The 27,386-nt window shown below is 44.8% G+C and overlaps 2 protein-coding genes across 3 annotated transcripts; one reads left to right on the forward strand and one right to left on the reverse strand.

Moving 5' to 3' along the window:
* On the reverse strand, positions 1-12,471 carry LOC135394670 (uncharacterized). Its single transcript, XM_064625524.1, has 5 exons — positions 12,118-12,471; positions 3,349-3,634; positions 2,452-2,592; positions 1,016-2,386; positions 1-379 (listed from the first exon to the last, which is right to left on the reverse strand). Exons 2-5 carry the CDS (start codon positions 3,572-3,574, stop codon positions 222-224), a joined length of 1,896 nt encoding a protein of 631 aa, XP_064481594.1. The 5' UTR covers positions 3,575-3,634; positions 12,118-12,471; the 3' UTR covers positions 1-221.
* Positions 6,408-27,167, forward strand: LOC135394672 (alpha-N-acetylgalactosaminidase-like). 2 transcript variants are annotated; one of them, XM_064625529.1, is made up of 9 exons: positions 6,408-6,454; positions 13,345-13,492; positions 15,471-15,628; positions 22,047-22,224; positions 22,310-22,484; positions 23,401-23,495; positions 23,564-23,725; positions 24,798-24,995; positions 26,119-27,167. In XM_064625529.1, the coding sequence occupies exons 2-9, from the start codon at positions 13,487-13,489 to the stop codon at positions 26,395-26,397; spliced, it is 1,251 nt and encodes a 416-aa protein (XP_064481599.1). In that variant the 5' UTR covers positions 6,408-6,454; positions 13,345-13,486; the 3' UTR covers positions 26,398-27,167. The 2 variants fall into 2 exon arrangements, with proteins under 2 accessions (XP_064481599.1, XP_064481598.1); XM_064625528.1 differs by lacking the exons at positions 6,408-6,454; positions 13,345-13,492 and adding an exon at positions 15,326-15,349.
* Positions 27,168-27,386: the final 219 nt, after the last annotated feature.

Here is a 27,386-nt window from a genome sequence, read left to right on the forward strand (position 1 = left end):
TGAACATTAATACGCCGACTTGTTTATTCACACGTTGCTCAATGTATGGTGTTAGCAGCTACAAAGGCACCGATATATTTTTTTGTGTAACACAGCCCATAGTGCACGTTAACATTGATTCACGGGGCTTGAGGTTCATTCGCTTGGTCTCGAGAAAAGAATGGAGTGTTCAGCTGGCGTGATGACAGGGGCACGCAAGGCAAGGACAACACTGTTATATATCAGTTCTGATTGCTTTCGGACACCCTGCGAGTACTTGCACGGTTTTTCGCTGAGAAAAATGGTTCCACGAACAACCAGAGGAATACATTGAGAAGGCAGAGAAGGCCCAGGCCTTGAAGTACTGGATCATACGAGCCTTTGACATCTCTGCAGTGACCTAAAAGTGAAATAAAAATGGAAGGCGTCAGTAACTGTCCTGTGGGAACAACGTGGACATGTGGACATTCTGCGAGTGTTGCGTCGCGCGCCCAATAAGGTTTTCGCATTTAGTTTTGATTATCCAATTTTAGCACTGACGATCCTTCACTATACTGTTACATTTCAGTCCGTCAGAGCGTTATACTGGTTGTAATGTGTGGCAAGGATAGGTGAAACGGAAGCATATCCCTTTCATCAGGCCACGTGACACATGACGTTAACCAAGAGACACCGCACCTTAATTATGTTATAGAATCGGAAATATCTTGTACAACTGACCGTACCGCATCGTCCATACCTAACCTGGCTTTCCCAATAATTTTAGAATTACATACCTACTGCTTTATCACCCCACATCTTCTACAATAGCATAGTTTTGTAAAAAAAAAAGTCGTTTTGACCCTGGCTATGCCTGTGGTATATGGTTCATTTACCTTTGCAGAAAGTCATGTTCCCGCAGTCAACCAGGGATTTTAAAGTATCTCACACCCCCTACTTCATTTCAAACCCTTCCCCCCTCCGCCCCAATATGGAAGTCCCTTGAAAGGATCGAGAAATGACTTTCATTCTGAAATGTTACGTAAGCCACACTCACCTATAACAGGGACCATGATGAGCGCCGTGACCCCGATGACTGCGTAGCACAGTCCTAACGCCAAGGATATGTGGTGCAGTCCCATGTACTCCGCAAACATGACGGCGTACAGTACATTGATACACGCTAGGTTAATGCCAAAAACTACAGCAGTTCCGATCATGACCCAATATCCAATCAGATAAGGAGCTGCTAAGAAAATTAGCCCACTCGAAGCCTGCGTCCATATCATGACGCACTTCTTGGACACTGCATGTGAATTGATTATGTATCCCAACACCAACCTCCCGAGCAAGTCCGAGCTTGAATAAATTGGAAGAAGGTACATGGTGTCGACGAGTCGCACTCCTTTGTCGACGAAGAAGTCCAAAGCAACGCTTGCGTAGACACTCCCGATGTAGTACAGAAGGAAGCAGCTCAACGTACAGACATAGAACATGCCTTGCGTACACAGATGAAGCGTTGAGCGAAAGCAGTACTTGAGTCCTCTCTCTGGCCGTACGATGACGATGCTTTCGGATGACACGGACCGACGATGAACTGTCACCTCACCGGTCTCAGCAGTCTCCACAACGTCGTACGGTGGCGCCTCGAGCAACGTAGGCCTATCCGTTGGCGTTTCCGGATAACTAGAGTAGCAGGAAACGTAAGATTCTGACCCTTCTGTAAGAAGGCGCCGCCGCCGAAACACCGGCAGGCCCTCCAGTTCACAAGGATCGAAGTCAGACTGGCAATCTTCGTAGACAGTAGCTTCCGACATGGCTGGCATTCCCAGCCATACGGGAACGTCTTGGTCCATGTCGTGTTCGCTGACCCGGAGTGAACGGCGGGCTATCCTTTGAGGACGGTAGCTGTTGTCGGCTTCGTAAACGTTGCTGTTACTTGCAGACCTAAGTTTGTGATACGTATAATCATTCGCTTCTGAGTCGCTGTCTATGGTCTTCAGGTCTTCTCGAGACATATCTTGCATTTCAATGTCTCGTATAACCTGCGGTGGTATTCCAGAAGGTGGCTTCTCAACACTTCCATTAACTGTATGCGTTGGTCGTGTATTTGCATGATAGTCGTTCAGTGTAATATCTAATGGCACGTTCGAACGTTGGGCCGCCTTCGGTTGCGTTGGGAAGAAATCACCGACGAGTGATCTTTGAAAGAATACTCCGACACACCCATTGAGCATTATAGCTCCGAATACTAGGCAAGCCCCTCGAATGGTGTATACGTCGTTCAGGTGGTAGAAGACAAGGGGAAAACCTATTCCTCCAAGAGCAACTCCCGCACTGGCGATTCCAACTGCCGCCGTCCTGTGTTTCTTGAAGAGTCTGTTGAGAAGCATCAAGCTGCAGTTCTCGACGCCTCCCAGACCCAAACCTGAATTTGGATTAAACAACGTTTAACTTGAGACAGGTTACCTTGCGCAGGATCACAGGTCTTACCATACACGATGCTTGCCGTCATGACTCCCAAAAAGGTTGGTTCAATGTAGATAATGCAGGCCGCCATACCACAGAAAACGGAGCAGAGCAAGCTGACGAGGAGGACGGATACATAGTGCGTGATGCAGCTGGTAAGTAAACCTGCAATTACATAATAGGTACGATTGAAAGCTTTTGCCACAGAGTAGCGCAGAAACGGATGGCATTGGAAGAGCATTGGACGACGTGTAAAGCTTGCATTATCGGATTTCGTATCGTTGTGGTTTCGAGCCTATTTTCAAGTAAGTCCATCGTTTCTTGGCCGTTGGAGGCTTATACCGGGTGTTTCAGTTAAATCCACGGGCTAAATAATTAGCGAACGGGTGCACCAATCGAAGATCTTTCTTTTTTACAAGTATCTATCCGATACCGCCTATACAAGCTGAGCACCGTGTGAATGAGTGGGAGGCGCTAATTATTTAAATAAAAATTCAAATGAGTTTCATGAAAAAACATAACTTCAGAAGCAAGGCGCTGTCGGCATTAAAATGATTACTACCCCTTTGAGAACTTCAAAGAACACATTTTAAAGAAGAATCTGCCACCGAAGCTGGTCATTTGTTGCAGTAATTAATTGGTTTCGACTTACATAATTTTGTCGCGGCTGGTCGCGGCGAAGCGCAGAAGGACACTCTTTCATTCCGTTATCCACCAATTAATTACGTCCTTACGCCAATGAATTACACCAATGAATTTCGTCCTTTTGCGCTTCGCCATGAGAAAAAAACACCTGTCTAGGTGTCGTATCGGATAATTGCATTTAAGTATGTTTCGTGTTAGAATGTTAAATCTGTCACTACACTTCCTCACTAACTTTAATACTTCTACCAGCTATGTGCCTTCTTCTAGTATACTTACTAGAACAGGCGACTGCGATGCATACAGCTGTGAACCCTGCTGTCGCCTCTTGGCGGGAGAAGGCGAGGCTGCGAGTGAAGTAGAGATAAAGGACGCCGTAGGAACGGAACAGTGCAAAGGTGAAACACAGCAACCACGCAGTGGCCAGTGCGGTCAGCCAGCTCCGACCGCGGTCCGGATGGGGGTTCGTCCAGTAACGAAGGGTCCATAGCGATCGCCAGCCCATAGCTCAGGTCAGTGGACTTCTTTATGACCGTCTCATGTTGTCCAACAAATACGAGGTGTCCTGGGATAAATGATAGGCTTTCAGGGTTAAGCACGCGGTGCGATCTAACGCCACGTAACTCTCATCGATCAAGTGCTTTTGTGCAGAACTGCTCCAGAACTTGCGTATGAAGTTACGTTGCATAATGACTATGATGAAGTTGCGAAAAATTCATTACCATGGATGCGATTTTTCTCACAGACATGAAGTTCGCGTCAGCTCTTTGGAACAAGGATATCTAGCACAAGAAGAGTTAACCGGGAGGCGTTGAGGCAAATAATAATTCATTCGCCGTTTTCTGGTATGTAGTCGTTTCATGAGATTAGGTGCCTGGATAATAATATCTGAAAATAACTCGTGTCTAGAGAAATAGGCTTAGCACATCAGAAGCACTGTGTCGTGTGACCTCGAAGTCGCTATCACCCTATCTATAATAACACCCACGACGACAGAATAACCTTGCAGAATAGGAAGATGCAAATTAATGGAAATGATTTTGACGACTGGAGACGAATAGTTGAGCCTAATACCATCCGGGAACAACAAGAAGTCGTAAAAGATACAAATCCCAGTGAGAGAGAGAGAGGGGGGGATAAAAAGGAAATTCGGGTAACTCGACTTACAGCCAGACACAGGCACAGGTATTACCCAGTGCGAGAAGTCAACACCAGAATCCAGCAGCAGCGGCTAGGATCTCAAAATATTTTAAAATTAGAGACAATTGAAATTAATTACTTAATTAAATTCACAATTAAAATGAGACTCATTGTTGCTTCGAAAATTCAAGCATGAACATGAGAAATGGTGCTTTTAGCTTACTACGGAATATATGCGTTTTATTATTAGCAGACATTATCAACACGATCGTTATTGTTATCATTTCTGCGTAAAGCGAATGTGCTGTGTACACATGCTGTGCAATTGGAACCGTGTCGAAATTTGGAACGAAGTTTTAAAAAAAAATTCGATCTTCCTTTGAGAAACCACATCAAACTCGAACTTTGGGTGTTCCTCGACATCCCTAAAAACATCCTTGAAGCACGACAGCTGTCAAAGCCTGAGTGATTTTATACGTACTTCCGAACACCGAGGGGGCATTATATTTCGCTTCAGCGTTAGCCGACATTGTCAAGGCAGAATGACGAGCATTTTTGCACGCACGATCAAACATTAATTGTCGTCGTCGCCGGCGCTTCGTGAAGGACACATGCCCCCGTACCGTGATACGCCCTCTCGGATGACGAGACCGCTGCACAACTACCGCTTCAAGCCAACGCCGCCTCACGAACGCATCCCGACGAGTAAATACATGCGGCTACACAGCCCTCTTGCACGAAGGATTCATTCACAGTCACGCGTGCTGGCGACGAACATGCCTTCTGCTTGTTGTTAAGATGACTATATCGTGTTTCATGGTTGTTTCTTGGTCAGTTTGAGTGTTTGTACGTCGTGAGCTTTATTCGGCAGGTCGCATATCGTTGATGCCTTATACACTTAATGCAATGCGCACGTGGTGTCTCCATTCAACGAATTCTGTGGTTAGGATAAACGATTTCCGCGCTGAGACTGAGACTGACTCTGAGATGGGTCGCGTTTGAATCGGGGCACCGGCAGTACAGTGAATCTGCTTTTCCTGGGTATCGCTGTGCGATCGAAAGCAGTGTTCGACAGTTTACCGTGAAGTTGTCCCAGGACACATCATCCGCCCCTCCTCTCCCGCACTCTAAGAAGAAAAGGAGTAATTTTACTCCTTTTGGAGACTAAATGCATGGCCACAAAAATTAGTCCTTTAAGAAGTAAATGCGCGGGACTAAATGAATGTCACGGAGTGGGACTGCATTTCACGCTCTGCTCTAAGAATCTCCGGTATAAAATTCATATGCATGAATGAAAGCACTTTGAATTAAACAGTCAACCGTGATATGCCGAGTGATATAAAATCTTGCGACGTACATTAGGGCACAATTTCCGAAGAAAGAAGCGCTAACTGTTTCTTACTCTGGAGGGGTGGAAAACTGTGAAGTTAGCTGAGTTGTATACAGCCTTATGCCATCAAATTGACCAAGAGCACATATTTACGTAGAGTGTTGCATTCTGAAGACCATTTGCGAAGTTCAGTGACAATTTGCAGTCTTGGGGAGTAAATTTCGGGGTTAGGGGGCTAAAATGGGGAGTAATTGCGGTCTAGGGGGTTAGAACCTGCAGTTACTCCCCATTTCTCTCCTTTTTTTTTTTTTCTTAGAGTGCGAGCGAGCAAAAATCCGCCCTATCGGCAGGTAGATTAGTCATGAAACGTCATCACCAGCATTCTAATCAGACGCGACTTGTGCGCCCTACGGCAAAAAGGAGTAATTTGGGTCCTTTTGGGGACAGTATGCATTTGCACAACCATTAGTCCCTTTCGAGACTAAATGCATGGAAGTTTAGGTACCTGGGGAGTAAATTTACAAGTAAATGGGGGGGGGGGGGACTGGGGAGTAAAAAGTGTAATCTCGGGGCCTATAAGCTACAATTCACGCCCCCCCCCCCCCCCCCATTTGCACCTTCCTTTTTCTTAGACCGTGGCGGACAGTTTAAAATTTGCGCACATGTAACAGAAGTGAGATAGACTCTGGAACGGAAAGATGAAAGTCCCTGAAAAGGTTAGCCAGCTGTAGGACTCGAACCCACATCTTCTGGATTACCGGTCCAGGGCTCTACCATTAATTTCTTAGGCAATTTGAGGCCTTGTTTGTGATCGTCCCTTCTATGTTGTTCCAGCCTCAGAACATCAGTTCTCTCTGGAACGGAATTATCTACCGGTCGTTGCAGCAATGTTGTGAACAAGAGATATACGACATGGTGAGTATGGGGAGAGCTCGATAGATGAAATACAAGAATTGTGGATGTAATTCTTTCAAGGAAAGCGATATTTGGACCGCCTCGAGGAGGTTATAGTGATGTCATACATGGGGGTGGTGCAAAATACGAGTTCTACATGTCACACAAAGCAGAAACACAAGGAGAATGACGAAGAACAGTGGAACAGAGAACGACTGCAAAACAAAATCTGTCCTGAGGCAACTCCTTCCTAAACTTGTTATGATGCATTTTTTGAAATTCCGTGTTGGCGGCGCGAAGCAACTGCGGCCATGAGCAGCGTACAGATGTGAACAGATGGAGAGAGGACAGCAGGAAAAAGTGCGGGGGTTAGTATGCGTCCTGGTCCGACTTTAGGGGGAACTGTACCGACATTCGTCGGCAAAGTCTTCGGAAAACCCAGGGAAACCCTCAGACGGCACAGCCGGTGGTGGGATTCGAACCCACCACCTCCAAGTCTTCAGCACGACCTTGGCCACCACCAACGACCGGGCTCGGCCATGCCGCTAGTCTTGTCATCAGTCGCAGAACGATTTAAAACGTTTTCGGAACAGTCAATTCCCTCATTTCCGGTGTCCCTGTTCTGCATTCCAGCGTGCATCCTGCATTACATGCTGTCAGCGCATTCACCGACAAGTTCGTCAAAGCCAGAGCAATGACGCGAATATGACGCTTTTACTGACCCGCTCAACTGTCACCACATAGCTCGCGTTTCAAAGCAGCAGTTGGAAGGATATGAGCGATGTATGCGACACACGCAAATGTCGTCACCTGCGCCAAACGAGAGCTTTTAGCTGAGTGCCTGCATTGCTGTAATTAACGTTAGTTCGAGGAAAGACAGCGGATTTTTCTAACGCCTCTCCTGTCTGCCCGATATACAGAGAGTTTTATTTTTTACCCTGTGCATATTTTTTAATCTAAAAAAGCGATGACAAGAGCATGGATGTCCTCTTTTGCAGTTCATTTATACTACCAGGCGCACATTCTACCGAAGAATGTACACATTAATGTATACGAAGAATGTATACATGTAGTTACCTAGAGGTAACTACAAGATGACTAATTACCTAAAAATCATTGATGAACCCTTTAATTAGGGGATTTCGAGCAATAGCGAGATAGCAGACTAGCAATCGTCGTTGGAAATCATTTAATGTTTAAAAAATCCTGAAACGCGCACCTGCATTGAAATGCATATAGGTGAATTTTTATATGCAAATCAGCCGAAACCCCGGCGACCGAGAGCGCATGGGGCAAAGGGCTCATTCTATGTCAGAAGCTTTGGAGCGATGAGGGTGATTCGAGTAGGTGCTGATCTTCTGTCTAGATCAAGCGTTTTTCGGCACAGATAAGCCTTCGTCGGCAAAGGTGATGGGTCTCCCGAGAGATTTTTAAAAGATAGAATGGCTTTCAACGAGGATTATCTCCCATTCTACTAACTCGCCTTTGCCCAAAATTCCCTAGTTAAAGAGTTAATTAATGAATTTTAGGTAATTAGTCATCTTGTAGTTATATACTCTCTTCCAGAGGATGTCCGCGTGGCCATATAACCCAACTACAAAAAGGACGTCTATGCTGCTAACATAGCCTTTCTATACAAATTCTGTAAATAATAAAAAGACGAAAGGTAAACTCACCGAACTACCTCACGTGTGATGAAGTAGAGAACACTGAACACATACTAACTGCTCCAAATACAGGGTCCAACGTAATGATCTCAGAGCCGCACTGGAAAGACCGGACCACCGCCCACTAGACTTAGTGAAGCTCCTCGGAGAATGGCCGAGGGATCTCAGACAGCGTGCGACAGCTGCTTTAACGACATTTCTTGTGGACATTGCAGCGGCTCTAACTTTTTAGACTTACTGATTTTTATTTTCAAGTGTTTTGGAGTAGCGGGCTCCTGTGTTTTGTAGGAGCCACCATCTCCATATTTTTCTTTTCTAATTCCAACTCCACCCTGTATACGTAATAAACAACGACGATCGCGCAAGTGAAACCAGAGCTCCGCAGTTTGGCCTGTTTTATAGTTCACAACACGAGTGTCTTTCCTTGTGTGATCAGTCTCGTGCCTGTAGTGAGAAGGTCTAACGCAAGTGCACTTGTGAAGCTACGTAATGTGCTCTTTTGTGTCAGTATTCCGCAACATGCCTCGCAGAGAAGGTGACACTAGCCACAGATGGTCGGAGGAATATCTGCGTAGTTGAGACGCGCGTGCTTCGTGTCAATTGTGTTTACCGCTGTCGGTCTCGGCCTTGTATCCCGTACTGGTCTCCTAAAGGAAACAGTTACAGGAAGATCGGAAAGTGGGAATCCTAAGTGTGATAGATAGACGAACATGAAAAGGCGTGAAGAAGCCTTCATCGACTGTGTCTAATCAATTCGTTCAATATGGATTCGTTCGTACAGGACGTAATCAAAAGGGAAATTGTCAGACCCAATTGGAATAGATCGTGAAGGTGTACAACAGTTCGAGGTTGTTCCGAGCATTGTTAAGAAAAAGTCTGTCTATAGATATGGATATGTAAAACAGATGCATGCGATGGACGTATATGCTGCATAGCACGAAATAGTAATTGTCGCGTCTCCCATACATTAGTGGTAGACACCGTTGCCACGTCGTCCTGGCTTGTGGGCAGTATATGCACGAGCGTGCACTGATGGAAGCAATATTAACAACAATAATAATAATAATTCGGGGCTTTACGTCGCGAGACAAATGTGATCACTGATGGAAGTTTCTATGCAACGTATTGACAAACGGCCGTTCAACCTCGCGAATATCCTCCGACCGTGGTCGAACGCTGCCCACCAGCGCTCCAGCTCTCTGGTGTCGGATCTCTGAAAGTGCTCCCCCATCATCATTCTCTCATCCGTTCCCAATGTGCAATAGGGCAGTGTACCGCCTCAGTGGCGGTTAATCGCCCACTTCATCATCACCCAATGTGTGTGTGTGTGTGTGTGTGGTAGACACAGTACTTCGAACGGGAACTCTTGGAAACGTTTCAATGTCAATTCAGGTGATGGGGTGCGAGCAGCGGGAAGATGAATGATAGTTCCGTTAGTATAATTTGTGAAGTAGAGTGGTCGACTTCTTCCTCATGTCTTTCACTTGTTAACCAATCGGTTTCCAAAAGTTTATGCATTACCGAAGACAGGACAAAATGGAAATGCGATTTTTATTTTTATTTTGTATTTCAAATACTGTCTGTGAAACCTGGTTTCTGCTCAGAGTGCGTAAAAAAAAAAATACATGCCTCGCATGAAAAAGAAAAAAAAAAGAACTCTCGTGTTTGGTATAAAGTTCTATTATTTACGGTTTCGACGGACTTTCCCTGAATCAATGAAATTCAATCATCACATTTCGAAAGAGGTGACCGACATCGCATGGCCGACTATGAAGAGAAGCTGTAAACACAAAACCAGGCTCTCTGAGACATCGCTTCTTGTCTATCATTCTTGCTGAGGTTTTTAAATATCAGCGTCTGCCTGATAAAAAAAAATAAGAAAAAAAAAACGAGTAACGGTAACTCCCAGTGGTGTCCCGACGTGAGCTGTTTTTTTACGTGAAGCGTATTCAACATAGGTCCTTGTCAGTATTTCGAGCCTCGGCCACTAGTGGGGTGCTTATTGGAGCGTGAACATGATATCAGTTCATACGACACCACACACGTACGTGGTACAAATTTAAATTTTGGTACTGGTCCTGCCATGTCTACTGTCGTAAGGTTCACGTGGGCAACGTGTCGCGCAACCTGCATGCATGTCATCTACTGAATGGATAAAGTTGTGTGTTATGCGGGTTTGACTGCCTCTCAAAAGAGGAGAATAACACGCAGTGTTGTAATTGTTGGATTGCTCAACCGTAAAATAGCTTTTAAAATTTTGGAAGTGCAAAGTATACAGTGCAGTTTCTTTACACATTTAGGGCGTAAATGTCTTGTCCTATGGCGCATACATTCTTGGTGCAAGTTTTACACCATACACAAAGGAGTTTCTAAAACACTATTCTAGATGGCATATTCCAGAGCACCATTTCAAATAGCCGTCTTACACAATACATCATTTAAGGAGGTGTATTCCGTTTTAAACGCCCTGTTTTATAACACGTTTCAGTTGAATCGTAATAAGGACGTCCTTTTACTCCCCTCGCAGGCTCTACTGTCTGGGGTTTTCCCTGGGTTTTCCGGCAGACTCTCCAGGCGAATGTCGGCACAGTTCCCCCTGAAGTCGGCCCAGAACGCATACTAACCCCCCCCCCCCCCCCGCCAAGTCCCCCACTCCTTCCTGCTGTCCTCTCTCCATCTTCTGTCAAGTCCTTTGCGCTTTTTTGTCCCAACTCCCATCCACGAGAGTGGTAAATAAAGTTTATTATTATTATTATTATCTGTCCACGTCTGTACACCACTCACAGCCCCAGTTACTTCGGGGCGCTAACGCGGAATTTAAAAAACAACGCTCTTTTACACGCTGAGAGCGCAAAAAGATTACTGTGCTGGAGGTGACCAGGCACCATGCACTCTCTCTGCTGTCCGAGTGTGCCCCTTCGGTTGTCCGCAGACGCGTTCTGACCAATATCGGCACACTCTCCCGCGAAGTCGGCCCACAACGCACAATATTCCCCGAGCACCGTGCCGTCATATCGACCAGGAAACCGTCAAACAGAACCCGACTACTTCGAAAGAGCTCCAGTGTTGTCGCGCGCGATTGCTCGTGTTACCATACGCCGGTTGCTGAAATAGACCTTGGCCCGCTTTGTCGTCAGACGTTCATAAAATAATGCTTTGGCCTTTTGGAGCGGATGCACCGCTCTTGACATCGTGGTAATTAGCCGACAGTGGGACAGGAAAAACGCAAACTCCCGTTGAAAAACGGTGTCACGAGTCCCGAATTGTGCACGTGGGCAATCTGTATCAAGTATAGAATGTTAACTACACTATAGGGTTAGCTCGAGTCTGATTGTCAGGTCTGCAGAATACGAGGCTATACAAGTCTGTGCTTCGTATTAAACGAGAACTACGATATAATATCCCCCAGTAACACGTTCAAAATTAAAATATTTTATAGTACTTGGGTATGGTGACAAGAAAATGATATAAAAAGGTCAAGATGGTAGTCAGAAAATAAAGGGGCACAATGTAGCTGCAGAGATAAGTATCGCTTGCACAGTGGACTCCCCTGTTGAGTCTTCGAACAAGATTCATATACTTCTGGTGAAGTCGACTGGATTGACAGTGCATCTTTTCCGGCAGAGAGAAAGAGAGAGAGCGTCCTTGTGAATGGGACAACATTCCTCCTCAAGACAAAAACAAACAAAACAAAAAAACGCGCACAAAAAAGAAACGTCACCGTCAAATCTGATCCTTCTCGTCAGAGACCACATTCAACCTTACAACACAGGGCAGCGAAAAACTCCCGTTTGCTGATCACCATTTTTCTTTCACTTAGCACACAGTTACAGGCACTCCCATCCTTCAGAGACGCGCCACTCTCCCCTGGCAACCAAGCAGTCACTGCTTTCACGTGGTCGCTAATCACAAGCTCGCATCGCGCACATGTTTCTTATCAGGTCGCTGACGTCATTCTTATCACACCTGGAAACTCGAGAGCACCTCTCCACATGAAAAGCTCTATTTAACACTCACCCTTTTCGACGTAGCCGCCGCAAGTTGAACTCAATGCGCTCTAAAATGCCCGCGAAAAATTACAGCACTATAGCAGCACTGCGGCATTTTTTCCGGGAAACGTAATAGCCCGGTTTTCGCGAGGCTCGAGCAGAATGCTTGGTGATCGACAACTGCTTGGCTGAAGGTCGCCGAGGGAATCCAACACCTGTTATGGCAGCAGCCTTGATGTGTTTTCCTTCTTGCTCTCTTTTAGTCACGCTCCCCCGCAGCTTTCCTGTTATGTTGGCTGCGTGTCGCTTCGTAAAGAGTGTCAGGCAGGCCTGCAGTAAACGCGGTCGGAAACCGTTTCACTCACGCGGGAGGGAATTATTGCGAAGCCTTATCGGTTGAGATATTTTGGTGTGCGCACGTCGCGGAGTGTGTTGACGGAAGGCAGTCTGCGCGGCTGCGGAGTTGAACGTAATGAATGTGAATGGGTGGAAGACGGCATGGATTGTTAGTTTTGGGGGGACGTCTTGAGAGGGAAAGGACAGACGTGTTATTCTCCTTTCCCAGAGTCACACTCGCGCACAAAAAGAGGGAACAACGTGCTAACTAATGTGGGATGAATGCGAAGACTGAATCTATCGCATATATATGAAGTTGACTTGGTCGTAAACAACGTGAACCTGAAACTGAATTTGCGTAAATTGAAGTTGTAAAAGGCACAGGGTCATGAGTCGCCGACCTGACCTGGTTCCGTTTACCTGAGGGTTTTTCGATGCACTTTCGATGCACCGCGTACGTATGTATAATTGAAGTTTCTCTGTTCACACTTCCCTCAAAAAAAAAGAAAAAAAAAAAAAAGAAAAAAAAAAGGAACGGCAAATGGTCTCAGGATTAGTAGTCACCGCGAACCGTTTCCATTCATGCTGATCCTCAGTTTTCGCAGACCTGAAGGTGATCACGGTGATCAGGTGATCGGATTACGATAACGCTTCCGAAGGCATGATCAGTCAATCGCCTTACTCCCACGAAGTGACTGAGAAGGCGCTGCTGACCTCTAATTTGATAGCTCCGTTTGTCGTATCTTCTCGTAAAGTGCCTTGCAAATCTACAACTCCCGAAATTCTAGCACAATCGTGTAGTTAACGTGTTTGTGGTTCAATTATGTTCTTTTCTAGCAACAATCGGAATAGCGCACAGCTTCCAGTTTAGCTTCGAGCTTGGAGCGCTTAGCAACATCGTGCATCTTTCGATATTCAGGGATATACCGCGTTATCTAACACGTAGAAGACAAAGGTCCAAACACCTCGGGAGGCTGGATAGTGCGGACAACGAGGCACAATCTCCTATTTCAAAATATGCGATATCATCGCACACTGAGACGAGACTTCGCGTAGGAAAGATGCAGGTAAGCAAAGCTTTTGCCTTGACGGAGATTATCTGTGGTGCACAAATATGCAGTAGCATGCCTTATTTTTTCTCATTATTTACTTCACCTCCACGCGCGGTGTATCGAAGGCTTCACATGGGAACTGTACCTGATGCCATATAGGATGAACAAGTGCTTAATTTATCGAAGCTTCGGAATAAGCGGGTCTAGTGCCGGCTGTTATTGGAGTGAAAGATTGTTCCTTGCGGGTAATGAGTTCGCAGACGAATGAAAGGGCAGTTACAGAACTCAACCATGAAACTACATAGATAAAAAAAGCATTAGTGTGCCTCAGTCCAGAAATGCTCCTGGTATTTTTGTTCGGTGTGCCTTCTCATTCCAAGAATTTCAATTTCGCCCCGAAATGTTCAAAATTATATACGGAAAATTTTTTGTCAGTGTTATTAAGCTTTTCTACATTTGCTTATAGCATGTGTAAGCTGCGGAGGCTGTACAAACATCGATAGATAAATTATGCGGGTATGAGATATCAGAATGGCCAATCTCGAAACCGTGCAGCAGGGTTGTGCTGCGTGCAGGGGACATTATGCCTCTCTTCATGTAGCAAGGTTATTTTCCGATCTGTTATTTCACCAGCTATCGTTGTGCATACGCCACGGTAACACAACACAGTGCACCGTTGGCAATAATTACACACTTAAGCGGACTTCTATCGCTAATCTTCGTAGATAGAGAAAGCCTGATTACTCGTCGACGTGACGTAACAAATAACCAGCCAATCAGGGGCTTAATCGCTTGCAAGCGTTACGAGATAACAGGAGTGGAGCGCTCGTCCCGAAGGGCACATGATAAAACACATGCACGCGCGAATACGGAAAGGGCGTGGTATATGTCACGCGCAATGCGTCACGTGCACATCTTTTTGAATATCCACGAGGCCTTTTTAAATTTCACGCCACTCGTTAGCTTGTAACGACCGTAACGACGATGAGGCGATTAAGTCCCCAGGATCGTGTTTTCAAAGGCGGTAGCCAATCACGAACGTGCTTTCAGCGGTCGCAGCCATTGAGACGAATAAACCGTCGCCTTCGAGTAGTGATTGAACGTCCCCGCGTGCTAAATGGAAAAACTTGGAATGTGGCATGCTATGCTATGGAATGCTTGGTGTGCTAAATGGAAACACCTTTGTCCTATCTTCCATATCTTTGTCCCATATCTAATATATCCCAAACAACAACAAATTTATTACAAGATGAGGACTGGGGCGATATTCTACCCCATTGGTGGTAGTGATGAGGGGAATGAAATAATGAACCCCTTCACAATAAGGATCGAAGTCCGCCTATAGTATTCAGAAAGGTGAAGAGAGCTCTGAGGGCAGAGCGTTGGTGCGCTGGACGAGGCCAGGGACCAAGCAGTTTTGTGAGAGAGAGGGGGCGATGGTCTAGCTGGTAATGGAAATACCTTTGTCGCCTCTCCCATATCATTGTCAATATCCCATATCCTTGTCAAGACTGAATTTCTGTAAAGCATGTTGCACTCTTTGTCTACAGATTCAGGACTACAGGTGCCAAATTAGTTGGAAGCACTTGCGAGTTCTTGAATTCGCAGAACGGCGAATCGCAATAGCAGACGAATTCTGATTTTACACGTCCACGTAGCGAAGGAGGGAGAGGAGGCAATAAGCAGGCCTTCCGTATCTAGGTGGCGTTGGTTCAACGTCGCGTGTCCACGTGCATTGACAACGCCACCTAGTTACGGAAGGCCTCCTCTCTCGCCATTTCCTTTTTTTTTTTAATCTCTGTACATGCGCGTATCAGTTGTATTACTTGTAGATTGCCCCCCTGGAGCTTGGGTCAAAGTTTGACCAGCAGTGTATGAATAACTAAATAATTTTTATATCACAGCCAAAGCCGAGACATCGATGATCCTATTTCAAAATGACAGTGTAGTTATAGCGCCAATGGAAATTGATTATGGAATTTTTTTATTTCAGTGTAACATGTTTCCGCGTGTCATCGTCATAATTTTCTTGGCGTCGAATGTAAGGTGCCTCAACAATGGCCTCGCCAAGACTCCACCAATGGGTTGGAATACGTGGACTCGATTTCTCTGCAGTGTGGACACCAGTCAAGGTTTGGATAACACTATAAGGCGAGTCTTCCGAAAGTTTCGTCCTCCAATAGGCACATGGGACAGCGCCCGGCCTGCTGGCTGCCATCAGCCTCATCTCATCGTCGCTTCTTTATGTATACAGCTTGGGACAAAAGTTTACGGAACACGACACCGGCGTGTTTCTTCACCGATTCCGCCCCCTGCTAGATATCACGAAGAGATTGAATAAGAAAGCGGGTGACCTCGTGTTCTATCAATCTCTCAGTATCGGTGTCGGCTGCTGTTTGCTGCTAGGGTGTCACCTCAATGGAGAAATATGACACCCCGGCGTTCCGCAAACTTTTGTGCCAAGCTGTACGTGCGTGTGTCCTTCAATGAACCAGTAAAATATCGAGTCGCAGATGAAAGAAGGAAGTCACTGAAAAGGTTAGCCAGCTGTAGGACTCGAACCCACATCATCTCGATTGCCGGTCCAACGCTCCACCAGGGCTCAATTGGTATTGTCAACCAAATTTATACCTTTAAAGGTATAAATGGCTTGTCCTGTGGCGCATCCCCCAAAAGGGATAAAAATTATACCACCAGGTGAGGTATAATAATTTATCCCTCCAGCAAGGTATGAAAATTCAGATCTTGGGGTGCAAAGTATACACCATACATGCGGTATAACTTCAATACTGCAGGGTATAAATTTAATCCCAGTAACAGGGTATAGCAAAGGTATCAAAATGTAGACCCGTGGGTGCAAAAAGTATACCATTCACAAGGCATAACTTAAATACCTCAAGGTATAAACTGAATCCCAGGAACAGGGTATAGCAAAGGTATAATAAAGTAACCCTTGGGGAGTAAAATATGTACCATTGAGAGGTTCAAATTATATACCCCGAGGTATCTATTTAGTCAATAGAACAGGGTATAGTAACGGTATAGAAATCCACGCCTTTGGGTGCAGAATAAATACCGTTTAGCAGGTTTCTATCAGGTAATTTGAAGGTATAAATTTAATCTAAGCAGCAAGGTACTACAAAGGTACAGAAATCTAGACCACTGGGTGCAGAACAGTATCTTTCTTTGCACCAAAAGCACGCAAGGAATAAAGTGCGTCATGTCTGTACCTAAAATAACTTCAAAGACAATGCGAAGTTTTGTGAACCAAACGCAAAAATGTTTATTTACAGTACTACATAAATAAATTTACAAAATCAATGCACTTCTCCCGAGCCTTTGTCTCTTCGAGCTTTAAAATTGCCCTTTGGATGATGTTGATATCGATGAGCTTGATTATGGGGCAGAGAGGCAGCTCTTGTTCCTGAAAAGACTTTTTTTTTAAATAATGCCTACATGCAAAGCAAGCGTATTTTGTTCTCACCTCTATGATAAGTGACGAAGACTACTCATTTTATCTCCGTGAAATTAATTTCAGGGCAATGACGCACAGGTCACCTGAAATAGCACATATTGAATATTTAGTGTCCCCAAAATGGGAAAATGCAAAAAAGAAAAACTTACCGTCGCTATCTGCAATGAGGAGTATTTCAGCCTCCGTGCCGTTTTCCTGTACGATCATCAAAAGATCTTCAAATCCCTGCTGCGCTTGTGCGACGAGTTCTCGTTGGACGGAACAATATTCTGAACTCAAGCAGCAGCTATACACAAAAAGATGAGAAGCTGTCAGTTTCGTTAAACGGCAAAAAGAACGACAAGAAATAAGTAATGATGTAGTTAAAGGGCAGCTTATGATACACTACATCAAAATACGTGCATACACAGTAATATTTATCAAAACGAACACAACTATCTATCTTTTACTTGGAATTTGGCGGTTTCAAATTGTATTCTGCATTTTCCCGCACAGAACGTCGCTGCCAATATTCCGCCAACGAAATCCGATATATATCGATATATCATCTTCTAATCCATCCACATACACGCTGAATGCAAACAGTAAACGCAATACGGGCTCGTATGTCATATAATAACAAACGTAAACGCAAAAAATTACATATGCACGAAGGAACAAGGTACAGGCGACAGGATTACGTTCGCTTGTCTTCTCGCAAGGCGCAATCTTGTCGTCTGTTCCTTTGTGCGTATGAGTCACTTGCTGCGTTTATGTTTGAAATTACTCTAACACACTCTAAAACACTCTTACATGCGGGTCGATTGAACGATAATTGGGGCGAAAGAAATAGAAGGTCGACGAGAACGGCAAAAGAACTTATGTCAGGTTCGTCTAGTACTGCACAAACACGTGAGCACATCATACCTTTGTGAGAACAGACTCCGGCCTCTACATTATGAAGTTTATCCACCAGCAAACCTGCACCCACGCCATTTTGTCAGGTCACAGCTGTTACACAAACTATCAATACTATTAATCTAGAGGCGTTCAGCTCTCCTTAACCAAAAATAAGGCAAGTTCTCTTACCAAGATGTTGCAAGCATTGCAGTCCAAAAAGTCAACAAACTTTCGATGAGGTTTCCATGCGTTGGCCCTTGGAACGAAGAATCACCATGCAAAAGATCCGCATAACTTGGTTGTATGCTTGACCTGCACAGTCTGCACTGGCGCTCGCTCGTGGAAGGTCAGCTCTGGCAGACTCTGGCACGAATACCCCATTGATAACAAGAAGTCCCATGAGAAGCGAGGCCCATTCTCCTCTCTTACTTTTCTGGGTCGGTATTCAAGAACTCTAAAACGGCACAACAGTTAAGATAGCCGTTATTGTGTGTGGGCAGAGGGAGATCTCGTATCCGACTTCGAGTCGTGTTTGTGACGTTGTGTGCCCCGTGTGTGCCCTTCATCGCCCCCTGTCTCGGGGTTTTGCCATTATGATCCTCCCAGAAAATGTTTCAATTTTGCAAGGTTGACGTTAATAGAGGCCATCACGTTGTTCACCTTTAAAACGCGACGCTTGTTTGCCCTTCTGACATTTATATAAATTAAATAATACGCCAAGACTCAAAACCCCGTGTAGCATGCTTTTCATACATCCGCCCTTCTTTCTCCAACATGCATAGAACAGAGGAAAGGGTAATAAAACCACATGACCACAACAGTAATAGTACCCGCAATCTCTTTCGATACGATTGATACCAACACGCGTATAGCTCTGAAGCTGGAAGTATAATGTCGAGGACAGCGAAAAAAAAAAAAAAAGCACACACACGAATGGAGTGCTACTGGAAATTCAAAATCAGCCCCACTAAGGTTCATTTTCAAATTACCTTCCTTTATTTCATTGTTTCATTTGTTACCATTGTCCCCTTAATTGACAACAACTACATGAATGACGATGGGATGAGGTGATTCACGGCAACAAGTGCGGTAATTAAAAAAATTACTCCCCATTATTTATTCCATAGACACCTCTGGGGTTGCTGTCATTTCGGGTATCCAAAAATGAGAAGAAAAAAAACTGTCATAGATAGGTCAGTATTTCTTGCAGCCGACCACAGCAAACAATTCCATCATCACCACCCTCATAGTTCATAACAACAAATGCCACACGGTAACGAGTAGGGAGATTGCCCATAAGAGAAATATATCAAAGCCGAGGATAAGTCAGGTTGATTTTATAAGTTTGATTTTAAATTAAGATGATGTGTACAAGTACATAGAAGGCTGTGCTATTGCAACAATAATATTTTACGTTAACGGAAAGGTAATATGGATAGTAATAAACGAAAGCAGAATCATATGAAATAGTGTTGCACATAAAACCGAAAGGAGAAATGTAACATGAAATTCACGAGTGCTTTCCTACACGCCAACTGCAAATTTCTGGATACGTAAATGCGCATTTTTTCTCTTTCTTGCTTTTATTTTGCGTGCTAATTTCGTATTAATTTTACGTGCCATAAAGTTTGCCACCCACGCTGTTGATCCTTCAGATGGGCAAACGCGTTTAACGTTATGTTTGTAACGTTAACGTACTCGTGACCAGTGACTTTGCTCAGAATCGTGCACCCTTTGTTATCTCAACGTCAAGTTAGGTTAGGCCAGGTAAGTTTTTGCTAGTTTAGGTTACGGTAGGCCAGTGTAGATTGCGAGTAATTATCCGCCTTTGGCATTTCTGTGGTGAACAATTGTACGAGTGGCCGGAAGGGACAGCACCACAACAAGTATGACGCGAAAGCAAACTACTGTAAATAAATGTTATCTGACTATAAAATGCACAGTTGCGTGCGTGAAACTAATACCCCTGTCACACGACAAACCGAATGACATTCCCATCGAATGACAATCGCACCGAATGACATTCGTTTGTCTTACAACGAGCTACACGAAGAAACAGAATGTCATTCGCAAATGATGTCACGATAGCGGTTCCGAAGGCGCTTGCCAATAATGATAAGCCTTTTGGCCAGTTTCTTCGAAGCGAAGGGGAATCACATTGCTAGGCTTGAATTTGATAACTTCCTTTGTCGTGTCATTTTCGTAGAGTTCATCCAATGTACTTAAACTCGCTATTTTTATGTGTCGGGTACCGTGTATCGTATCGTGCAGCATCTCGCATATGACTGACACTCAATGGGAACAGAGTATAGCTTCGAAATGTTGAAAACAGGAAGAGATGAAACATCTAGTATTTATTATTTCCTATGATACAAGCTTTCGCCCAGAGCCCTTCTTGAGAATAAAGACTAGTAGGAGGTAGGAGCTCATGAGCACCAAATGCTCATAACCTCCAAACGCTCAAAACCTCCAAACGCTCATATGCACCGAAAAAAAGTTGGTGGTTTTGAGCGTTTGGTGGAAATGAGCAGGAGGGGAGAAGCTGCTCATAAGCACCAAACGTCCAGAACATTCGAAAACCGGTTAAGTGTATATGCCTGTCTGTCTTGCATGGCAAGACCTTGAGTTTTGGGAAAAAATGCTGACCAGTGGTTGTTAGTGGAATTTTGCGATTTGGAATGGTTCCTGATTTTCGTCTTTTGTTGCTATCCGTAAAGTTTGACTGCCTGATGACAATTTTATGTGTGTCGTAAAATCATGTTCCAGCAGTAGAAATTTGCAGTACGAACATGTGTGGAAGCCTGAAGTTTTTTTGTAGGCTGTAAATTACTTATAGTATTATTTTCTCTATCATTCTACACATCCCATGCATACTGTGCAAAGTCAACAAATGCACTTAGAACATTTATTCTGTGTCTGTGAAACTGCGAAGGGGTTTACGCCGAAACATTCAAAAATGCACTCTTAAAAAAACACCAGTGAAAAATCCGCGCCGCAAATAAACACTGCGAAAATAAATCGTAGTTAGGCTTAAAGAGGGAATGTCCCGAATGCTAATTCAAAGCGATACATATGTTTGCCATGCAACGCACAATTCGAACGTTTCTTAATGACATTTCTAGCGTTATTAATGCTGTGTCATCTAAGAGGAGCTGGAAAAATTGAACTATCCAGCTTCACATTGCAGAAGACGACGCTCGTATGAATACAGGAATAACAATAAATTCGAACACCAACATGCAGTCCCGACACGTCCACCCTGCTTAGCATAACGGCCGCTAAAATGTGAATTGCATTCGCTAAAAGGACATACATTTTATAGTGCACTAGAAATAAATATCTCGTTTTATGTAGGAAAATTCCAACAACAACTCATGGTGTTTGGACATCGTAGTTCACAGCAACACTTCTACGACAACACTGCCGCATTTTGTATTAAAACGGCGCAGATGGCAAACCAACTCAAACTTGTGAATATAGCCGCTAATGCACGAAGACGCATGATATATTCCACTTATAACTTGCATCCGCCACATGGCATCACTGAAGCACATCACTAAATCACAGTATTCGTGTGTTTTATCGACGCAAAGCTACAGCAAAACAGCGCAAGCGGCCATCTTAGGCAACCACAAACAAGTTATACCATTATAATGCAGTATACCTTCCCTGGCGGAGCAGGTTGCCAACGAGGTCGAGCGGAATGCAGAGGTATAAAAAAATAACCCTGAAGGTATAAACGTGGAACATAATACTGCTTTTATACCTACTGACAGCGCGCAAGGTATATCGTTGCAACATGACACTTATTTATACCATTTGAAAGGTATACATATAGCCCTTATGGTCTAAACGACGTGACAAGACCCTCCTTTGCACCCCGTTTATCCCTTTTTAGCACCATTTTGGCTGACAGTGTAGAGCCCTGGACCGGCAATCCAGAAGGCATGAAATCGAGTCCTATAGCTGGCAAACCTTCTCAGACACTTCCTTCTTTCGTTGTTCTTAGGCACTTGAAGCTTGTGTATTGTGTTGTCCTTTCTCCTGTGTTCCAGCCGCAGAACATCAATCCCGTAGAGCCGCATATTTTTTTGTCTACCAAATATTGTCGTTTGTGGGCAAGCATCGTACCACAGGTGTACGAGTACTTCCATATCCTGACGGGCTCTAAAGCTGCAGGGATTGTGCAATAAAATTGCATCTTTTTATGTGCAGCGAAAAGCTGCTCATGGAGATTGCACAGCGGATGTACTATGACGGCTACGTGGCAGCTGGTTACGAGTACATCATCATTGATGACTGTTGGGCCTCGTTTGTCAGAGACAGCGTCTCTAAACGACTCGTGCCCAACAAGGTCCGCTTTCCCGGAGGCATGGCTAGACTAGCAAAGTTTGTGAGTCCATCAGTTTTACCGTGCCTTTATATCTCGGCGCGTTCAGAGGCGTTATGGAGTGTCGAAATACCTGCTGCGTCCGCAGGTGAACCAATATGGCATCAAGCTGGGCATCTATGCCGATGTCGGGAGTAAGACGTGCGGGGGATATCCTGGCAGCCTGGGCTACTACGATCTGGACGCGAAGACTTTTGCCGACTGGGGCATCGACTATGTGAAAGTAGATGGATGCAACATTGACCCTAGGCTAATGGACAAGGGTGAGTTCCCCGGTACCAATGTCATAGATGGTGAACTGATTCGTGGTTGATGGCTTGCTTATTGGAAATACTCATACGCATGCTTTTGGTAAGGCGGAGAGATGATAAAAACATACAGGGTGGTCCACCAACCATTATAGGAATTCATAGTAAATAACGTAGGCAACAGAGAGGCATGTGGTCATGGGATTTTTTTTTCTGCCAGGAACATTTGCCACATATTGGTACGGTTTTTATTTCATTTCAGTTGATGGAAATTTAATTTCTTGAATTGAACTCTGAAATTTCCAAAGTCAACCTAACGCTTTCTTTGCGGTAACGTTTTCTTTCCTCGTGGTCATTTTACTCAGTATAGCACCTGATAAGACACGTAACGTAACGATAATTGCTGAAAAAAATTCGCCGAAACTCCGCGGAAATGAGTCCTTGGCTCCGCCTCTTTTTTGTCTGCTCTAGTTTGTGATGCATCATTGAAATAAAAATGGTTTCAATGTGTGGCAAATGTTCCTGGCAGAAAAAAATCCCATGACCGCATGTCTCTCCGTTGCCTACATTATTTACTATGAATTTCTATCATGGTTGGTGGACCACCATGTATATTAAATGACGAAAAGGTAAACAGCTTTGTGTCGTTAGCAAAAGTGGAGGACGTTTAAAGAAAATTGAAAACAAAATAGAAATAACAAACTAACGAAACAAAAAACTAAAACGTTGAGCATTTTGCCTCTTACAGATCTTTTCATTTCTTCTTCTTATTTTCTTTTTGTCTTCCCTCGTTGTCGTTCTATCGAAAGCCTAATAATGTGACTGCAAGAGAACACGAAGCCTCGGCTGACAAACGCTTACTTACTGCGGTCATGCGATGGCATTGTCAGGGAAGAAATCACAAGGGACGGGAAATATGTTTATTTTGCAGTGTACCCGCAATTTGGAAAGGCCCTTGCAAATTCAGGACGAAACATGGTTTACTCCTGCGAGTGGCCCTTTTACCAAGAACTTGCCGGCATCATAGTAAGCATGACAGTGTGGAATTGTAACATCAAGGAATGCTCGCTTGTGTTCATTTGCATGCTTTTTAGCCGAATTACACGTACATATCGGAGACATGCAATTTATGGAGAAACTACGGCGACATGCGATATGGATGGGGCCCGACGCTCGGCATCATCCATTACATGGCGATTCTGCAGGACATCCTTATCAGCGTTTCTGGGCCGGGAGGTTGGACTGATCCTGACGTGGTAAGGAGATCATCAAAATGGCAGAATGGGCCTGTTGGTACATGACTGAATTAAAACCGGAGCACGGAACACGGACAAGAACACACAGAGTGGAGCAAGTGTCGTCTGTGTGTTCTTGTCCGTGTTCCGTGCTCCGGTTTTAATTCAGTGGTAAGGAGACATATACAAGTGCCCTCCTGGCGACACGCCGTTTTCAGAGGACAATGGTGGTATCAACATCTCACAATTATAAAATCGCTTGTTCCACGGTCAAAACCAGCCCAACAATGCTCTGCCCTAGAGGCACAACTAAGCCCTTTTTGACAACGTAGGGATTCGGTCATCACTGCGAGGCTTGCGTCATTATATATCCGCGAAAATGATCCCAAGCAATGGTGTAGAGCAGAGTAGTAGAGCAAAGTAGGCTAAGGGTAGTTTAGGCAGCCTAGAGTGGAGTAACGGTATAGGGTAGAATAATAGGGGCTGAGTAGAGTAGGGTGTGTCCCTAGATCTGGTTGCGGCATTCACTCCTTCATACAACATGGAAACTTATTTGAGGCAATGAATGTTACAGGTACGTTTGCGGTCTGCCTGAACTTTTCAAATAGTATTAGATACGAATGCTATGACCACCTAATTTCTGATCATACCGGAGAGTAGCGCGCGTTCTGCAGGCCGAACACCGTGATTAGGAAGTGTAGGAGGTGTGCACGAACAGACTCTGCCCAAACTTATTAAACAGTTCCCGACAAAGAGGGATCCTGTCACACACCTAGCACACCACGCGCACGTTTCTTTTTTTTTTTTTTTTGCAAAATTTTTAGTCGTCGTATAACTTTTTGTCTTTTTTTTTTACATGTTTGACATTTGTCTTTTGACATTTCTGAACACCATCGGACTTCGATCGTTATTGTGAAGGGGCTCCTTATTTTATTCCCCACCTCCCCAGCAGCAATGGGGTAGAGTATCGCCCCTGGCGATGAGCCTCCCCACTCTCTATCTCCAAATAAAGTTGTTGTTGTTTGTCTTTTTTTACCATTGATCTCTGCCTTGTTTGAAGAATTCTCCCCAAGTCTTGTCGTTTACCCTGCAGCTGACAGTTGGAACTTTTGGCATGACGAGGAAGCAGTACGAGGCTCAAATGGGCTTCTGGGCCGTTCTGGCAGCTCCGCTGATCATGTCGGCAGACCTCCGCAACATTACCGATGAAGACAAGGCTATACTACAGAACAAATACGTTATAGCTGTGAACCAGGATCCGTTGGGCATCATGGGCCGGAGGGTGTATGATGTAAGCAGCTCCTTCACGTGTGTCTCTAACTATAATTACCAATTGCTTTCCAACCCGATTTCTTTTCTGTGTCTTTCGCTCTACAAGAGATCAAAATGAAACAGAACAGAAGTGACTGATACGTCTATTCTAATGAAACGAACGTAATGTTCCTACTCAATTCCTTGCGGGAAGGTTGTAGACACCAAGTAGATATTACGCTATCGAGTCCGAGGCAGGTGCATGCAAGAAGCGTATCTCTTCATATTGAGCCGCAGAAAATGAACAGACCCCGCGGCCGTACGACGAATTTGATACGTTTCGTCATTGTCTTCGCAATGTGGCGCTGTACAAATATTTTGACTCTTTTCGGTTCTTTAGCACTGGGACCTCCCTTCCTTAAAGGAGCACTGAGGTGAACCCCAATTGCTTTTCCGCGCAGAGTGTTCTCCAGCGAATAAAACGAGTTCCTGCGAAAGAACGATGCGCCTAAGGTGACCTATACGGAGCGAGCGCGAGGACTCTGTTCATCGCACCTTTGCAATATCATTTTCCTCGTGAAAAGAGCACTTCGCAGAACGAGAGGACGTTGTGACGTATATGCTACTGCCCTCACGTGACCGGTGACGTACAGCGGCACAGCTCAAGCACGTATAAGCGGCGCGTGAGCTGCGAAGAAAAAAAAAAACAAAGAAACAAGGCACGGAGCCCTCACCACGTCACGAGAGCATCGTGTTGGCCGTCCGCGGCTGCTTTCTCCGAGGGTTTTTTGTAAATTCGATCGCGCAGCTATAACGCACCGCAGAGCGAAAATATTTTGCATGGTGAGTCCTGGTGGACAGCTTGACAGAGAAGGCAGGATTTCGTGCGATGTTAAATGTCACCTCATTGCTCCTTTAAGTGACTTTTTGCCAGCCAATCAGTTTGTTCCCAAAGTTACATACGTCCTTCTACATTTATTTCGCATTCTTTTTGCAACGGAGTAGCCAGCATCAATGTTAATGAAACCTACATCTCTGCTTTTTTTTTTCAATTCCAAATCGAATTCCGAGCACCTTTGCGTACAACTTCATATTGATCCAAGCGCAGGTTACTGAAACAGTAATGTTTGAACAATTGTCTTTTATCAAACCCTCGCATATAGGAACCTTCTGGAATAGAGATCTGGCTCCGATGGGTCGTACCAGTCTCACATACAGGAGATAAGTCAGCAGCAATCCTGATCTACAATGGCCGCGGCATCGGTGGCATAGTCACCGCAACCTTCGCTCTGTCTCATTTAAGGATGCACAATACTGACGGCTACGTCATCACCGACCTCTTCGGGGACAACCGGACCATTGAAACAGCGCTACCAGACCAGCCCATAAATGTTGCTGTTGAGCCCCTTAGTGTACGAATGCTCAAAGCGACTGTATTGTAGCAGAGCTCGGAAGAAAGGCACTTGGGTTCAAAAGTGCACAGCCGCCCCGAATAACACTGAAGATCCTCTAGATGTACAAATAGTGGCCTAACGAATTCGTACGTCCGATGGGTATCCGTCGGATGTAACGAATCCGGTAGGACATTATTCGTACGTCCAGAGGATATTCCGTGTTGTTGGGGGAGTGTACTATGTGTACGTGACACCTTACCACACTTGAAGGAGTGCTTCGTCATTGTGAGTGCTTTGTTTCTTTTTCTTTCTTTCGTTTTGCGTGACGTTATCTTTCATTTTTGCATCTTAATCTGAGTGTCTGATAACAATGGGTGTGCCAATGCGTGTGAGTATTCGTGCGATTGACTCCGAATAATTGACGTAAGCGTCTACGTATGTTGTGAGGTGAACACAGCAGGTGGGAGACGTGGACTCTCATATATGGCGACGCTTTCAGTGACCATGTCAGTTTTGCCCATATCTGCACGCAGAAATGGTATAACAAGGCTGTTTGATTACCACGACGATTGGATGAACTGCGAACTTCATAAGGCAAACGGCCGTATAACCACAACGTTATATACTCAACCAGCTCCTCCGTAGTGAAGCATGAAGAGGAGGCATCAAGCTGACTTTGTTTTTTCACTAGATGTGTACAGTGTTCCGATTTCAGTTTAACATTTGCAGTACTGGGCAGCGGCTGCACTACTAATTAAGCTACATATGTAATAGCCGGACGCCAATTGTATTTTTTCTATATAAAATCACTGATACTACCTAAATAAGCATAATAAAACCAGCTCCTGTGGCATAGTGGTTAGGGCGGCCGCTTTCCACGCCGAGACTGGGAGGGGACACGGGTTCGAATCCTGTCACCGGCTGCGCTGTCTGAGGTTTTCCCTGGGATTTCCGAAGACTTTCCAGACGAATGTCGGCACAGTTCCCCCGAAGTCGGCCCAGGACGCATATTAACCCCTCTGTCCCCCACTCCCCCA

Source organism: Ornithodoros turicata, chromosome 5 (assembly GCF_037126465.1).
Source record: "Ornithodoros turicata isolate Travis chromosome 5, ASM3712646v1, whole genome shotgun sequence".
NCBI classification, from domain to species: Eukaryota; Metazoa; Arthropoda; class Arachnida; order Ixodida; family Argasidae; genus Ornithodoros; species Ornithodoros turicata.

What these genes read in the sequence shown, in the direction of transcription:
- LOC135394672 (XM_064625529.1), top strand. An exon ending in GGTTTGGATAACACTATAAG is followed by an intron (nt 15,629 to 22,046) that starts GCGAGTCTTCCG and finishes TTTTATGTGCAG; the next exon opens with CGAAAAGCTGCTCATGGAGA. An exon ending in TGGGCCGGAGGGTGTATGAT is followed by an intron (nt 24,996 to 26,118) that starts GTAAGCAGCTCC and finishes CCTCGCATATAG; the next exon opens with GAACCTTCTGGAATAGAGAT.
- LOC135394670 (XM_064625524.1), bottom strand. Translation starts at nt 3,574, where the DNA reads ATGGGCTGGCGATCGCTATGGACCCTTCGTTACTGGACGAACCCCCAT. An exon ending in GACGGCAAGCATCGTGTATG is followed by an intron (nt 2,387 to 2,451) that starts GTAAGACCTGTG and finishes ATCCAAATTCAG; the next exon opens with GTTTGGGTCTGGGAGGCGTC. An exon ending in CATCATGGTCCCTGTTATAG is followed by an intron (nt 380 to 1,015) that starts GTGAGTGTGGCT and finishes TTTCACTTTTAG; the next exon opens with GTCACTGCAGAGATGTCAAA.